This window comes from Nematostella vectensis, chromosome 6 (genome assembly GCF_932526225.1).
Source record: "Nematostella vectensis chromosome 6, jaNemVect1.1, whole genome shotgun sequence".
NCBI lineage: Eukaryota > Metazoa > Cnidaria > Anthozoa > Actiniaria > Edwardsiidae > Nematostella > Nematostella vectensis.
Window position 1 is genome coordinate 13,838,930 of NC_064039.1, and position 18,500 is coordinate 13,857,429.

The window sequence follows — 18,500 nt, forward strand, 5'->3', positions numbered from 1 at the left end:
CCAGTCAAAGGAACACACGGCCTATAGCCCCAGTCAGAGGGACACACGGCCTATAGCCCCAGTCAGAGGGACATACGCCCTATAGCCCCAGTCAAAGGAACACTCGGCCTATAGCCCTTGTCAGAGGGACACACGCCCTATAGCCCCAGTCAGAGGGACACACGCCCTATAGCCCCAGTCAAAGGAACACACGGCCTATAGCCCCAGTCAGAGTGATACACGGCCTATAGCCCCAATCAGAGGGACACACGCCCTATAGCCCCAGTTAGAAGGACACACGCCCTATAGCCCCAGTCAAAGGAACACACGGCCCTTAGCCCCAGTCAAGGAAACACACGGCCTATAGCCCCAGTCAGAGGGACACATGCCCTATGGCCCCAGTCAGAGGGACACACGCCCTATAATCCCAGTCACACGAACACACGGCCTATAACCCTAATCATAGGAACACATGCCCTCTATAAGCCCAGTTAGAGTGAAACACTTGATTCTGATTTGATGAAGATTTGATCACGAGATAACGAATGTCGTGGTGTGTAAGGGTATCTACCACGGATCTACCACACTAGTTGTTCCAATTTTTATGGAAAGTTGCCGAGCACTTTAAGTCTTTCATTGCCATAACGCCCTGAGACGCCTGTAAAATATAGGCCCAACTCCAAAACGTCAAAAATGCAAACTAAACATCACCAGACCCGAATACTCATAGATTCATCCAAGGCATAGACCACCTTCAAAAGCGCATCGAAGCAATGTAATAGAATTGAATCTTTTGTCAAAATATCAACCTTAATTTCTGACCATTCGTAAACAAATGCTTAAACTTAGAAACATTTCTTACCAAAAAAGACACAAAATTTCGAACTACAAATAGAGACAAGCAAACAAAGATCAAGTTACCAATAGATACCTTTATTGCGCTCCGTCAGGTCCCATTTTACAGCAATCAGTCACAATAATCAATGCTAGAACCTCCATTAGAAGCGAGTCACCATTGTTAGCCTATTTTGCATGCCTGCACTGCATCATGGGAGTCTTGGAAACACCTTGACAGACAGACGGGCAATCTCCTCCCCCACAATCATAACAGTTTTTTTATAGGTCTCTTTGCCCCGAAGCCAGAAAAAACATTTCCAGGTCCAAGGATTCCAGAATAAGCCTGAAAACAGTTTTTGAATAAGGTTGGGTAGCAAAGATGGCCCACATTGGAGAGTATGAGGCCATTCACTTAGAAAATTCCTTTTTCACTTGGTGAAGCCCAGACAAGGAATTATCCCATTGAATCGACCTCAGCGTGCAAACATCCATAAGCACAGCATTAATTATGCCCAAAAAGGCTTAATGATGTCCTAAGGTACTCTCCAGATGTGAAAAAGCTGTAATTTTTAAGCAAATTACAAGCAAAACTGTTGTAAGCAACAGGCTGTAGCAGTGCCGTCGCTAGAAAGAAAAGGCACCGCAGTGCATTGTTGGAAACTTCAAGGCATACCGTCTTGGGTAAGCGGTAGCTTAGCTTAACTGGTAATGTTAGACTTGAAATAGGGGGGGGGGAGGTTTCTGTTTACAGTCTGTTTTTCTTACAATGTTGCTCAGAAGTACCCAGGAGTGAAAGGGTTAACACGTTATGCTATACGGGCTCCCTGTGGTAAAATAATTTGTCCCCTGGGACATCTGGTCACGAGGCTTCCGTACACAAAGGTTTGGTGACAAACTCTAGAAGACCGCAAACAAAGCACGGAAGCTTGATTTCCACTCTGTGCTTCAATATAAGAAGGTATTTATGTCATGTTTGTATCTACGTCTACTTGACTTTTGAGAAATAGTTTTTCTTCAAAATAAGAGCCATTTTCGAATGCAGGCATCGTCTTTGTTTCCCTCTCTCTTTTTGTCTTGTACTCCCTGAACTAATACTTACTGAATATCGCAAAAGTCGTTCAATGTTATGTTGTTGTCGAGGATATTATTTAACGGAATGACTAAGTATCCTTCAGCCAAAAAGAGTCTTTGAAATGCTAATCAAAACGAGCGATAACTGCTTCAACGTACTTTTACCTAAGCTTATTTCCCTTTGAATTCAACCTTTTCTAATAAAAATAATAATCTTTGTTGAGGATGGATTTGTGCATTCTTTACAAAACATTTTAACATTTTAATTTTTAGTGTTTTTATGAAGACTGTATGTAAGTAGGATACATCAAGAGCCTTTATTCCTAAGTACCCTGTTATATAACCAGACTCTTCAGGACCGTAGCAGGACAAGGATTTTTCTTGGGGGGGGGGGGGGGGGGGTGCGAAATCCGAAAAAGTTGAACTAATTTTTCTGGGGGAGGGGGGGGGGGGCGTGAGTTTTTTTGATAAAAATCTGACCACTCCCAAAAGAACAAAAAGGGATATTTTATGCCTTTGCAGTATCTCCACGTTTATTGTCAGATTTGGCTACAAATAAAGTCTAGAATGACTTATGGAATGACATACAAGAGTTATCTAGCTTATGCTTTATAGTTCCGTCTACAAGACTTTCGGTTGTTGTGGGGAGGTGCGTTCGCACCACCTGCACCCCCTCTGGGTATGGGCCTGGAGCTAGGGTGACCTATCTAAAAGAAATGGTGTGCTAAATGGGTAAACGAACCCTCCCAGCTAAAAAATCTGGCTATGGGCCAGCTCTAAAAGTCAATCTTGTACAATTAGAAAGAAAGTGATCTCACATGAGTTGTTTATTGTCAAGTAGCAGTTCAAATCAAGTCAAACTGTTGTCATATTTTAAAACCTTTTTGAAATATAAGCTTGCTTTCAGACAATCCATGTGTCAAAGCCTGTGGTGGAGGATATAAATAAGCTAATAATCGTAAATAAAAATAAATTCATGCTTCAAAAGTTGTACATTTCTTGTTTATGTTTCATAAATGTTAGATACCAGAATTCAGTCATTTATACTCAACCAATGAAGCACTACAGGTTACGATACACTGATTTCCAATTGCAATGTACACTGTAGGTGTTCTACTCTATATTAATGTACCTGTATCAATTCCCAGCTATGCACCTAAATTCCCTAAAGTCAATTAATTTTCAAGTGTTAAATTGGTTTATAGAATATCAGGTACAGTATTGCAGTCAATTTAGTGAGAAGTCAGTTGAACTGACTATATATTTTTTCGAGAAAGCTTAATTACAAAATGTAGAATTTTACATCAACGTTTATTTTCTGAACCAGAATGTCCTTAAGGTGTTTGCTGTTTGTCATTGCTGTGGTTGGCACAGTAACGCCCTGCATCTCTAAGTACCTACCCACATGGGAGTCGCTTGACTCAAGACCCAACCCTGGGTGGTATGACAAAGCCAAGTTTGGTATCTTTATGCACTGGGGCCTGTATTCAGTGCCAAGCTATGGTGATGGAGAGGCAAGCGAGTGGTTCTGGAAGTACTGGCATGACGGCAGTTCAGCAAATGTCAACTTCATGAAGAAGAATTTCCCTCCTGGGTTCACCTATGCTGATTTTGGTCCCATGTTCAAGGCAGAGTTCTTTGACCCTGATGTCTTTGCAAACCTTATTGCAAAGTCAGGAGCAAAGTGAGTTCTTTATGTTAGTGTGTGCTCAACTTTGCTCAATATTTACTCAGTTTTAAAGTCATTTTTTATTATTCCACTGATTGTTTATGATAAAGCTATTTGAAATAGAAAACCAGCTCATTGTCAAATATTGCGAAATATTTCTCTTTTATTTGTTACGATCAAACATGCTTTTATTTACAAAACAAAACAAAAAAACTAGATATGTAGCAAAATTGGTTCAATTTACATTCAAATTATAAACAGACCAGTGTGTTTCACCTTAAAATGTGATCAATTAAAATTGGGCACTGAAAGATACCAGTATCTGATATCTGATGACAATTTGGTATGACAAAGCTGCTGAATGCGAGGCTATCAAAGGGAAGGTTGGGTTTCCAGACCCTCCCCATCTCAACTAAACTGTCTATTTTAAGGCATTTACAGCACTGCAAACTCAAGATACAGTACCTGAAAAAAGGCATTGGCTAAACATGGGAATGGCCCCATATGTCCATATAGCTTATAGGACAAATCAGTTCCCTCGCTTAACCTCATTTTCAGTTCTGCACCCATGACAGGACCACTGACTTGTGTCTTTTCCAGATACTTCGTCTTGACCAGCAAACACCATGAAGGCTGGACCATGTGGAAATCCAATGTCTCATGGAACTGGAACTCTGTTGACAATGGGCCACACAGGGATCTTGTTGGTATGTAGGGCACATCTACTGTGACTAACAGTGGTACCCCTATTAAGCAGCCATAAATTGAACACCAGGTTCTGGTATAAAAGGCTCGTCCCAGGGATAAGCAGTCTCATTTCTCACTGAATCATAGAAGCAATAAGAAATCTGTATCCTACCGAAGACTTAACCATACATATGTCAGATGACAATAAGCCACTATGGCAATGATCAATGATACTACTACATTGTGTTATTGTTTTTACATCATTTTTTTTTTAAAATTTCACACAATGTTATGATTTATGCAAAGTTTTGATAGTTGCCTGCAATCAACCAAGCATCCAGGCCTGACTGTTGTGCTCACTTTTCAGCAAAACATTGTGTCAAAGCGTTTAATCTTTCAAAAGGAAAATTTGATATCCTCCTTTCATTGGGAATAGGATTTTTTGTCTGATATCACCATAATTATTTTAATGTAAAATGTTCCTATAGGTGAGCTTGCCAAGTCTATCCGCACCAAGACCAATGTGACGTTTGGCCTTTACCATTCGCTCTATGAATGGTTTAATCCCTTGTATCTGCAAGATAAAGCTAATGATTTCAGGACCAACGATTACGTCAAGGTAACCTCTGCTAGTAAAGCTTTAGGGGGGTGGACCAGGGGGAATAGGTAAGAGGCATGCTGTAAAAACTACAGTTCCCCAGATCTGATTATTGTATATTCTACTCCTGATTAAAATCAGTTGTGTCTGGCACTGAACAATGCCTCTGTCATATTTCCTAGAACTACAGTATAGCTAAGGTGGTGGTTATATTTCCTAGAACTACACTATAGCTAAGGTGGTGGTCTTATTTCCTAGAACTACAGTGTAGCTAAGGTGGTGGTCATATTTCCTAGAACTACAGTATAGCTAAGGTGATGGTCTTATTTCCTAGAACTACAGTGTAGCTAAGGTGGTGGTCATATTTCCTAGAACTACAGTATAGCTAAGGTGGTGGTCTTATTTCCTAGAACTACAGTATAGCTAAGGTGGTGGTTATATTTCCTAGAACTACAGTATAGCTAAGGTGGTGGTCATAATGGCCAGAACTGTTGTTATGGTGGTGGTCATATTTGCTATAGTGGTGGTCATATTTGCTATAGTGGTGGTCATTTTATTTTTATTTCATTGACTTCGCCACAAGTTGCAGGGTTACCACAACAGCATAGCCATTAGCTTGGGCGGTGGTCATATTTAACATGGATGTGGTAGGGTGGTGGTCATATTTAACATGGATGTGGTAGGGTGGTGGTCATATTTAACATGGATGTGGTAGGGTGGTGGTCGTATTTAACATGGATGTGGTAGGGTGGTGGTCATATTTAACATGGATGTGGTAGGGTGGTGGTCATATTTAACATGGATGTGGTAGGGTGGTGGTCATATTTAACATGGATGTGGTAGGGTGGTGGTCGTATTTAACATGGATGTGGTAGGGTGGTGGTCATATTCAACAGGGATGTGGTAGGGTAGTGGTCATATTTAACAGGGCTATGGTAGGGTGGTGGTCATATTTAACATGGATGTGGTAGGGTGGTGGTCATATTTAACATGGATGTGGTAGGGTGGTGGTCATATTTAACAGGGCTATGAATGGGGTAGTGGTCATATTTAACAGGGCTATGAATGGGGTAGTGGTCATATTTAACCGGGCTATGAATGGGGTAGAGGTCATATTTAACAGGGCTATGGTAGGGTGGTGGTCATATTTAACAGGGCTGTGGTAGGGTGGTGGTCATATTTAACAGGGCTGTGGTAGGGTGGTGGTCATATTTAACAGGGCTATGAATGGGGTAGTGGTCATATTTAACAGGGCTATGAATGGGGTAGTGGTCATATTTAACAGGGCTATGAATGGGGTAGTGGTCATATTTAACAGGCCTGTGGTAGGGTGGTGGTCATATTTAACAGGCCTGTGGTAGGGTGGTGGTCATATTTAACAGGGCTGTGGTAGAATGGTGGTCATATTTAACAGGCCTGTGGTAGGGTGGTGGTCATATTTAACAGGGCTGTGGTAGAATGGTGGTCATATTTAACAGGGATGTGGTAGGGTGGTGGTCATATTTATCAGGGATGTGGTAGGGTGGTGGTCATATTTAACAGGGCTTTGGTAGGGTGGTGGTGATGTTTAACAGGGCTGTGGTAGGGTGGTGGTCATATTTAACAGGGCTGTGGTAGGGTGGTGGTCATATTTAACAGGGCTGTGGTAGGGTGGTGGTCATATTTAACAGGGATGTAGTAGGTTGCCAGGGCATTACCTTGGGTGGTAGTCATAAAAAATGGCTGTTGCTAGGGTGATGGTCATTTATTAAATGGTGCATTTAGCTTGGGTGGTGGTTATATTTAACAGGGCATTAACTAAGGGCAGTAGTTATTCTAGCCAGAATATCAGCTAAGGGATGTGGTCATATTTAACAGGGCTGTGGTAGAATATTGGTCATATTTAACAGGGCTATGAATGGGGTAGTGGTCATATTTAACAGGGCTATGAATGGGGTAGTGGTCATATTTAACAGGGCTGTGGTAAGGTGGTGGTCATATTTAACAGGGCTGTGGATAGGGTAGTGGTCATATTTAACAGGGCTATGAATGGGGTGTGGTCGTATTTAACAGGGCTGTGGATAGGGTAGTGGTCATATTTAACAGGGCTGTGGTAAGGTGGTGGTCATATTTAACAGGGCTGTGGTAGAATGGTGGTCATATTTAACAGGGCTATGAATGGGGTGTGGTCGTATTTAACAGGGCTGTGATAGGGTGGTGGTCATATTCAACAGGGCTGTGGTAGAATGGTGGTCATATTTAACAGGGCTATGAATGGGGTAGTGGTCATATTTAACAGGGCTGTGGTTAGGTTAGTGATCATGCTGTATGTATTTGCCAGCACTGTACTGTAGCTATGATCTCAAATTACTAGTTTGTTCTTTTCGATCTGTGCCAGGACATCATGACACCTCAGCTAATGGATCTTGTCAACTCGTACAAGCCGGAGTACATCTGGTCTGATGGGGAATGGGAAGCCACTAGTGACTACTGGGGAAGCAAGGAGTTCTTGGCGTGGCTTTTTAATGAAAGGTCAGATTTTGATACCCTTTTTCTTTTCCATTGAAATCAAAGCCAATTGGAATCATTTGAAAGAATATTGGCCCTTTTGCAGAGGAATTGAGTGTGTGCAAAACAATGTGAGTTATGTGTGTACCATATACAGTACTGTTCTTCATAAAGCTAACTTTTATAAATGGTTTAAGTCTGTAATGTGAGTGTTGGTAGCAATTGTAAACCTTGGACCTGAGCCAAGTGGCCTCTATAAGTATAGTACTTTAAAGTGCGTATTACAATATATTGGGACCCATATGGATGCTATAAGTACAGTACTTTAAAGTGCTTAATACAATATCGATATATTGGGACCCATATTGATCTATAAGTACAGTACTTTAAAGTGCTTATTACAATATCGATATATTGGGACCCATATTGATCTATAAGTACAGTACTTTAAAGTGCTTATTACAATATTGATATATTGGGACCCATATTGATCTATAAGTACAGTACTTTAAAGTGCTTATTACAATATTGATATATTGGGACCCATATTGATCTATAAGTACAGTACTTTAAAGTGCTTATTACAATATTGATATATTGGGACCCATATTGATCTATTAGTACAGTACAAGTGCTTATTACAATATTGATATATTGGGACCCATATTGATCTATTAGTACAGTACAAGTGCTTATTACAATATTGATATATTGGGACCCATATTGATCTATAAGTACAGTAATTTGAAGTGCTTATTACAATATTGATATATTGGGACCCATATTGATCTATAAGTACAGTACTTTAAAGTGCTTATTACAATATTGATATATTGGGACCCATATTGATCTATTAGTACAGTACTTTAAAGTGCTTATTACAATATTGATATATTGGGACCCATATTGATCTATTAGTACAGTACAAGTGCTTATTACAATATTGATATATTGGGACCCATATTGATCTATTAGTACAGTACAAGTGCTTATTACAATATTGATATATTGGGACCCATATTGATCTATTAGTACAGTACTTTAAAGTGCTTATTACAATATTGATATATTGGGACCCATATTGATCTATTAGTACAGTACTTTAAAGTGCTTATTACAATATTGATATATTGGGACCCATATTGATATATAAGTACATTAATTTAAAGTGCTTATTACAATATTGATATATTGGGACCCATATTGATCTATAAGTACAGTACAAGTGCTTATTACAATATTGATATATTGGAACCCATATTGATCTATTAGTACATTAATTTAAAATGCTTATTACAATATTGATATATTGGAACCCATATTGATCTATAAGTACATTAATTTAAAGTGCTTATTACAATATTGATATATTGGGACCCATATTGATCTATTAGTACAGTACAAGTGCTTATTACAATATCGATATATTGGGACCCATATTGATCTATAAGTACAGTAATTTAAAGTGCTTATTACAATATTGATATATTGGGACCCATATTGATCTATAAGTACATTAATTTAAAGTGCTTATTACAATATTGATATATTGGGACCCATATTGATCTATAAGTACAGTACTTTAAAGTGCTTATTACAATATTGATATATTGGAACCCATATTGATCTATAAGTACAGTACTTTAAAGTGCTTATTACAATATTGATATATTGGGACCCATATTGATCTATAAGTACAGTACTTTAAAGTGCTTATTACAATATCGATATATTGGGACCCATATTGATCTATAAGTACAGTACTTTAAAGTGCTTATTACAATATTGATATATTGGAACCCATATTGATCTATAAGTACATTAATTTAAAGTGCTTATTACAATATTGATATATTGGAACCCATATTGATCTATAAGTACAGTAATTTGAAGTGCTTATAACAATATCAATATATTGGAACCCATATTGATCTATACAGTACACAGTAATTTGAAGTGCTTATAACAATATTGATATATTGGAACCCGTATTGATCTATAAGTACATTAATTTAAAGTGCTTATTACAATATTGATATATTGGGACCCATATTGACTATTAGTACAGTGCAAGTGCTTATTACAATATTGATATATTGGGACCCATATTGATCTATAAGTACAGTACTTTAAAGTGCTTATTACAATATTGATATATTGGAACCCATATTGATCTATAAGTACAGTACTTTAAAGTGCTTATTACAATATTGATATATTGGGACCCATATTGATCTATAAGTACAGTACTTTAAAGTGCTTATTACAATATCGATATATTGGGACCCATATTGATCTATAAGTACAGTACTTTAAAGTGCTTATTACAATATTGATATATTGGGACCCATATTGATCTATTAGTACAGTACAAGTGCTTATTACAATATCGATATATTGGGACCCATATTGATCTATAAGTACAGTAATTTAAAGTGCTTATTACAATATTGATATATTGGGACCCATATTGATCTATAAGTACATTAATTTAAAGTGCTTATTACAATATTGATATATTGGGACCCATATTGATCTATAAGTACAGTACTTTAAAGTGCTTATTACAATATTGATATATTGGAACCCATATTGATCTATAAGTACAGTACTTTAAAGTGCTTATTACAATATTGATATATTGGGACCCATATTGATCTATAAGTACAGTACTTTAAAGTGCTTATTACAATATCGATATATTGGGACCCATATTGATCTATAAGTACAGTACTTTAAAGTGCTTATTACAATATTGATATATTGGAACCCATATTGATCTATAAGTACATTAATTTAAAGTGCTTATTACAATATTGATATATTGGAACCCATATTGATCTATAAGTACAGTAATTTGAAGTGCTTATAACAATATCAATATATTGGAACCCATATTGATCTATACAGTACACAGTAATTTGAAGTGCTTATAACAATATTGATATATTGGAACCCGTATTGATCTATAAGTACATTAATTTAAAGTGCTTATTACAATATTGATATATTGGGACCCATATTGACTATTAGTACAGTGCAAGTGCTTATTACAATATTGATATATTGGGACCCATATTGATCTATAAGTACAGTACAAGTGCTTATTACAATATTGATATATTGGGACCCATATTGATCTATAAGTACAGTACTTTAAAGTGCTTATTACAATATTGATATATTGGAACCCATATTGATCTATAAGTACAGTAATTTGAAGTGCTTATAACAATATCAATATATTGGGACCCATATTGATCTATACAGTACAGTAATTTGAAGTGCTTATAACAATATCAATATATTGGGACCCATATTGATCTATACAGTACATTAATTTAAAGTGCTTATTACAATATTGATATATTGGGACCCATATTGATCTATAAGTACAGTACAAGTGCTTATTACAATATTGATATATTGGAACCCATATTGATCTATTAGTACATTAATTTAAAATGCTTATTACAATATTGATATATTGGAACCCATATTGATCTATAAGTACATTAATTTAAAGTGCTTATTACAATATTGATATATTGGGACCCATATTGATCTATTAGTACAGTACAAGTGCTTATTACAATATTGATATATTGGGACCCATATTGATCTATTAGTACATTAATTTAAAATGCTTATTACAATATTGATATATTGGAACCCATATTGATCTATAAGTACAGTAATTTAAAGTGCTTATTACAATATTGATATATTGGGACCCATATTGATCTATAAGTACATTAATTTAAAGTGCTTATTACAATATTGATATATTGGGACCCATATTGATCTATAAGTACAGTACTTTAAAGTGCTTATTACAATATTGATATATTGGAACCCATATTGATCTATAAGTACATTAATTTAAAGTGCTTATTACAATATTGATATATTGGAACCCATATTGATCTATAAGTACAGTAATTTGAAGTGCTTATAACAATATCAATATATTGGAACCCATATTGATCTATACAGTACACAGTAATTTGAAGTGCTTATAACAATATTGATATATTGGAACCCGTATTGATCTATAAGTACATTAATTTAAAGTGCTTATTACAATATTGATATATTGGGACCCATATTGATCTATAAGTACAGTACTTTAAAGTGCTTATTACAATATTGATATATTGGGACCCATATTGATCTATAAGTACAGTAATTTAAAGTGCTTATTACAATATTGATATATTGGGACCCATATTGATCTATAAGTACAGTACTTTAAAGTGCTTATTACAATATTGATATATTGGGACCCATATTGATCTATAAGTACAGTACTTTAAAGTGCTTATTACAATATTGATATATTGGGACCCATATTGATCTATAAGTACAGTAATTTGAAGTGCTTATAACAATATCAATATATTGGGACCCATATTGATCTATACAGTACAGTAATTTGAAGTGCTTATAACAATATCAATATATTGGGACCCATATTGATCTATACAGTACAGTAATTTGAAGTGCTTATAACAATATCAATATATTGGGACCCATATTGATCTATACAGTACAGTAATTTGAAGTGCTTATAACAATATCAATATATTGGAACCCATATTGATCTATACAGTACAGTAATTTGAAGTGCTTATAACAATATTGATATATTGGAACCCGTATTGATCTATAAGTACAGTACTTTAATAAAGTGCTTATTACAATATTGATATATTGGGACCCATATTGATCTATTAGTACAGTACTTTAAAGTGCTTTTTACAATATCAATATATTGGGACCCATATTGATCTATACAGTACAGTAATTTAAAGTGCTTATTACAATATTGATATATTGGGACCCATATTGATCTATACAGTACAGTACTTTAAAGTGCTTATTACAATATCGATATATTGGGACCCATATTGATATATTAGTACAGTACTTTAAAGTGCTTATTACAATATTGATATATTGGGACCCATATTGATCTATAAGTACAGTACAAGTGCTTATTACAATATTGATATATTGGGACCCATATGGATGCTATCAGTACAGTACTTTTAAGTGCTGTAAAGATGTGGTTATTATTTTAGGGCCATAAGGATCCTATAAGTACTGTACAGTACTGTAAAATATTGATATACTTGAGCTTTCGTTGGCCCCTTTTGGCAACTGTTCTCTGATTGAGGTACACACCTTGAGTAGACGGAGCCAAAAAATGGCATGAAATTTTCCAAGATTCCGCATACAAAGAGTTTCTCTGACCAAAAGCCTAATTTTAAAGAAATTTGGAAGATATGAAATTTAGATATTAGCGAGCAAAGTTGGCTTAATTTCTGATCAGAGCCTGACTTCTCCCTAAAAACGAGGAGAATTTATACTTTGAACATTTAAAGATTGCACTTCAAGCCTCATATCTCGAAGACGAATCCATTAGAAAAAACACTTTTTGATATGTTGGTTTACATAAAATAAGGAACCTCTATGCAAGAATCCAAGCTTACCGAAGTTAACCAGACCTTACTTTGGGGAAACTTGCCATTTTTTAGCTCTGTCCCTTGAGTATAAGAGCATATAATATCTGGCAATGATACACATGTAATCCCTTTTGTATGGCCTTCTCTATTTCTGTCTGAGTGAGGTGGATAGAAGTGATTATTGATACTTGTCGTTTCTCTAGTCCAGTGAAAGACACAGTGCTTGTGAATGACGGATGGGGGAAGAACTGCTTGTGCAAGCATGGATCCGTATGGACCTGCTCTTCACGCTACTACCCTGGTAAGATATATGCCGTTCTTTTTCCATTCCTTAGTCAGAGAAACGCAGTGGCATGTGGACATTTTTTGCTAAGAGTGTGCACATGTATTATCATTTGGGGAAATGTGTAAAATCAACACCTGAATAAGAAAATACAATTTTAGGCCCGATTCATACATACGTCGTGCCTTCGGCACATTCGGCACGGCAGAATTGAGTTTGGCACGGCATTAAGCACGGCAGAATTGAGTTTGGCACGGCACTAAGCGCGGCAGAATCAAATACCATATGTTTTTCATTTCGTGTAACAGAAACTCCGCATCAAGTCAACTTTTACTACCCACAACTGTTGGGCGCGACTAATTTGTGCGACGTCTGAATGAACGTTGAACCCAATGTATTTGTGTCGATACAAATAGACAATTAGATTCGGCACGGCAGAAGCGTGACGTATGAATCGGGGCCTTAGTGGCAGATGGGGATTCTTGTGCCGCTACCCCCACCCTTGGCTACTACAGTATGCTGTCGTGACATGTCACAACCTGACGTACGCTTTGGAATGGGAAAGCTCGGCCATATGCCTAGGCCATTTTCTCTACTGATGTCCTTATTGTTTTGGTTTTCCTGTGGCTGGTGATGTGATGTCACTTGGACTCTCCCCATTTCCTCACAGTCAACCTCAGGAAACCTGAAAGGATGGCCATGTACTGCAGGCTACATTGTTCAGATTGCTGTTTTAAACCACATTGTCCTTGTGTCTCTATAACCGTTTAATTTTTTTACAGCAAAGGTTTTATTTGAGAGTGTTGGACATTACGAAATAACGATAATGCATGCCTTTTTCTGATTATTTTGTATCCTCTAATTAAACGGGAGAATAGGAAGAATGAATACTAAGTCCCTCACATGCTGCTACCCTCATTATGTACGTAGCGTCTGTGTTTGCTCTTCTCCAGGTCATCTACTCAAGCACAAATGGGAGAACGCGATGTCTGTCGACAAAGGGTCTTGGGGCTACCGGCGAAACGCGGGCATCAATGACTATTTCACCATTGAGGAGCTGATTGCTAAGCTCATGGCTACCATAAGGTGTGCGCCCAGATGGATTTGTTTAGAATCAATTAGTTCTATTGGTGATTGTCTGGAGAGTCAATTCTAACGCTAAGGGATAACAGATTGGACTTAGTAAACAGTAGATCTACCCGCTAAAAAGACATCAAATTGGTGGTGACATGCTGTGTAATGTGACTCATTTTTCTCGTTTATTCTACTTGTGGAGGAAATATGCTTTTGAATTTGACTTATTTGTCTCGTGTATTTTAGTTATGAAGGGAACATGCTGTTGAATGTGACTTATTTTTCTCGTTTATTTTAGTAATGGGAGAACATGCTGTTGAATGTGACTTATTTTTCTCGTTTACTCTAGTTGTGGAGGGAATATGCTAATGAATGTCGGTCCCACGGCGGACGGACGCATTGCACCCATTCATCAAGAGCGCATGCTCCAAATGGGCAAATGGCTGGCAGTCAACGGCGAGGCCGTCTACGAAACCAAGCCATGGAGATCACAGAATGATACCGTTGCTAAAAACGTCTGGTACTTATGTACACAGTATTTCGTGGTGCTCTGAGAATAGTTGGGGCTAGTAGAACGAGAGTCTCATTACTCCGGGGATTAGATACGGCAATCTAAGATTTTGTTAAAGAGGGCCAATCACGCCGCCATTTACCTCTCCCGCACAATACCGAGTCGTTCAAAGAATCAATTTCCATCCTCTAATTTAAACAAGTTGCTGATAAACTTTCCATCAAATATCATTTATCAAGTATTAGCAAGAGACCATCATGGTCTCGTGGTATTAGCCTTCATACGTGGATGGTTATTTTAAAACTTTCTTGCAAATGAACCGCTGTATTTTCAATTGTAAACAATAAAATAGAAGTGATTATTCTAGACTTCGAATTAGCTGTCATAATTCGCAGCGGTTTAGTAGTTGGAAAGTAACGTTAAAAGTAGTTGGAAGGTAACGTTAAAATTGTGTTCCACAATTTTAACGTTAGTCGCAAAATCGACTTGAATGTTCCCTTTTGTCGCACTGGACCTTCTTATCGTCCATTCTTTTATGTTCTTTTGTTAACACTTTTGACTATCCTAAAGCGTAGTTTATTTTTTTTTTCGGCTTACGCACAGACCATATATACGGTATTGAGGAATAGATTAACGTTTTGCAATTCAGAATTCCCCGCGTTGACAGGCTTGATTTTTCATTTCGTTTAGGTACACCTCCACCGCAGATGCTTTCTACGCCTGTGTCCTTGATTGGCCGAGCGCAAGTCACCTGATCCTGGGTGAACCAATCACAACCACGAATACTCAAGTGACGATGCTTGGATACCCGACACCATTCAGGTGGACCGCGTATTCCTCCAAGTCTGGTATTGTGATTGAAATCCCGGCGATTCCCGTCGATAAACTGCCCACCACCTGGGCTTGGGTTTTCAAATTTGTAAATGCCTCATAGGAAGCCTGAATGAAAATGAAACTTGTGAACGCGATTTTCTTTTTGCACATAACAGCACACTTTGTCGAAAACGTAAGCTTTCGTTGGCTCTACACAAATAACACACAATGCTTAATTTAAATGTATTTACTTGGTTGGCTTAGACGTAAGGCGTTACTTGGCTTAATGCAAGATAGCATTAAATTATTATACTCTTTCGCTCAAGCTGATTTGTAAAGTTGAACCCTGCTAGCCCGAATCCCCACAGTAAACGAAAAACAGTTACCCGAGTAGAAATGAATGAAAATTAGTCCCAAGGGAACTTGATACCAGTTCGAGTTAGAGTAGATTTCTAGCTATCCGCGTAGAAATTACTGGAAATTAGTATCTAGGGAGCTTGTTGTTTATTCAAAGTTCGCAGGGAGTTCAAGGATATCTGGGTTCGAGAGGATTTCCACTTTACTATCTTGGTGCGGTATAACAATCGATAAAAAGATTTAATCCATTTTGAGGAATCGTTTTCGTGTCCGTTCTTATATAATTAAAGTGGCTGACCATGTACTCCAAAACTCTAGGCCAAAAAAATGATCATTTTTGTATTTATTTTATATTCTACTGTATTTAATCGAATGAACGTAGTGGCGCGGTCATCACAATTCAAAGTATTGATAAGACTATTGTGGATGTATTACATGTACACCTATTTCACAAAAGGTTATCAGTGCAAATGGCGAATGGTAAATGGCTTATGGGTACTAATTATACGTAAAATTAAGGTGTTAAAAAAAGTCCAGCAATTTCAGAGCCAAGCATTGGTAACCTTTATAGCCAATTTCGTTATTGCGCGACCTGCCAGAATCCAAAACGCCTTTCTTCGTTTGGAAATAGCGCGTAGTCAATCAAACCAAACAATCAAAACCAGACAAACCGCACCCAAAGCTTTTGCCTGACTACACGCTATTCCCAAACGAGACAAGGATTTTGGATTCATCGAGGTCGCGCAACAACGAATTTGGCTGTAATGGATAATTGTTTTGATTTACCATATTCTTCGAGACGCATGGTTACTTTCGGTCGTAGAACTTCCATTTGCCAATCGCCATTTACACTGACAACCTTTATTTTAATAGGTGTATAAACTCGCGGGGAAAGCTCGATTTCAACTAAGAACCACACTACTCTTGATGATAAGAAACTAAATAAAAAAAATCTATGAAAAGGCTTCTCCAATAAAACATATTAATGCGAATTATTTGTAATTGATCTTAATTACTTAACGCAGTTAAAGCCGCATTGTCACCAGTTTACTTCCGGTCAATTACCTAACAATATCCGATGATTTTTAACGGAAAACGCGAAAAATATTTCAAAATATTGAAAGCAGTGTGTCTATTGGAGGATGTGATTGCTAATTTAGAGTGGATGGCATGTTAAATATCTCGGATTCTAATAGATTCTTTTGTCTTTTAACGGTTGAGGTTTCCGTCGGACCTCCGGGAGCAAACTGGTGACAATGCGGCTCTATAACAGTCTAAGTGTGCTGTGTATGGTGGCACGCGCATGACGGATGGGGGCCTGGGACCTACCCATACGCAAACCTTTGCTAATAGACCTGACGAACCATGTTCTAATGAACCCGACCATTTTGTTACAAACTCGACCCATTTTGTAATAAACCTGACCCGTTTTGTAATAAAATTGACCCAATTTGTAATAAACTTGACCCATTCTGTAATAAATGCGACCCATTTTCAAATAAACTCCATCCATTTGTAATAAGCTCGGCCCATTTTAAAATAAGTTGACCCATTTTGAAATAAAAAAAGTCTTACTGGAAAAAATTATAAATTTGGAAGGGAACGTAGTAGCGGCAAGAGAGCATTGCAAATACACTCGTGTACCCGTTGGGTGTCCATTTTTAACCACGACACCTCACCTGCCTTTTTTGTAGAGTATAGCCATAGCTGGCCTCGAATTATCGGGGGGGGGGGGGGGGATACGATACAGAAACAATAAGAAAACAATGGGGGGCACAGCCACGCCCCTTTTGGTCCTTTTCTTATGACTTTTGAAAATGTTAGTGTGGGGCACGTGCCCCCAGTGCTCAACCCCCTGCTACGGCCCTGAGAGATAAGATTAAAAAAAACACACATTAAGGTAGTACTATACAATCCGAATATCTAGATTTTGTAAAACAATTGAATTTCATAAAGTACGTTTAAAAAACCGAGCATATTTAAATAATAACTGATTACTCTCCCCGGCATGCGACACTTAAGAATTTGTTTCAGCCGCCATTTGAGAGGAGAATTTGCTGTTATTAGTTACACACCCAGGAAATACCATATTATAAGACCGAGTGCATTTTATCATGATTTTAATAATGTTCAAGAACAAAATAATTTATAATACTATGTTTAGTAAGTGATTTTGTCCCCGAACCTTTTAAAGCTTTTGATTAAAAAAACTTGTATAACAGCAGGGTCAGAAAGCTCTTAGTATTCATAAAGTATTGAGCTAAAATAGACGCAGCTAAATTTGTTCTATTCCGGATTTGCACCTGTTCATGGAAGTGTCAATTCTGCTTCAGCCGATGGCTTTTAGGTTTTCAAACCTCGTTTTGCTTTTACCAGTTTGTGACAAGTACTAAGGCGCCTTTCAAACACACACACACAAAAAGAAAAACACAAAACCAATAAGTCAACTTCAGAGATAAGTTTCTCAAGAAGCTGAAGCTGGATGTACGATTTGATTTGAACTTATCTTTCGAGTGTCACCCAGTAAGAAATTAAGGTATTTTTAGCCAGGGTAGACTTGATTAGTTGCAGAAGTGCAAACAACAAAGCGCCAGAACTCATCCTTGCTGACAAGGGTAGACAAGAGGACAGGAAAGAGCCGAGATTAACAAGCCTTCGATTGAAAC

The 18,500-nt window shown here is 37.4% G+C and overlaps 1 protein-coding gene across 1 annotated transcript; it reads left to right on the plus strand.

Moving 5' to 3' along the window:
• The first annotated feature begins 1,557 nt into the window (after positions 1–1,557).
• LOC5507486 (alpha-L-fucosidase) lies at positions 1,558–16,826 on the plus strand. Its single transcript, XM_032376101.2, has 9 exons — positions 1,558–1,774; positions 3,215–3,571; positions 4,157–4,263; positions 4,732–4,862; positions 7,219–7,352; positions 13,000–13,097; positions 14,033–14,165; positions 14,503–14,673; positions 15,355–16,826. Exons 2-9 carry the CDS (start codon positions 3,216–3,218, stop codon positions 15,596–15,598), a joined length of 1,374 nt encoding a protein of 457 aa, XP_032231992.1. The 5' UTR covers positions 1,558–1,774; position 3,215; the 3' UTR covers positions 15,599–16,826.
• The last annotated feature ends 1,674 nt before the right edge of the window (positions 16,827–18,500 follow it).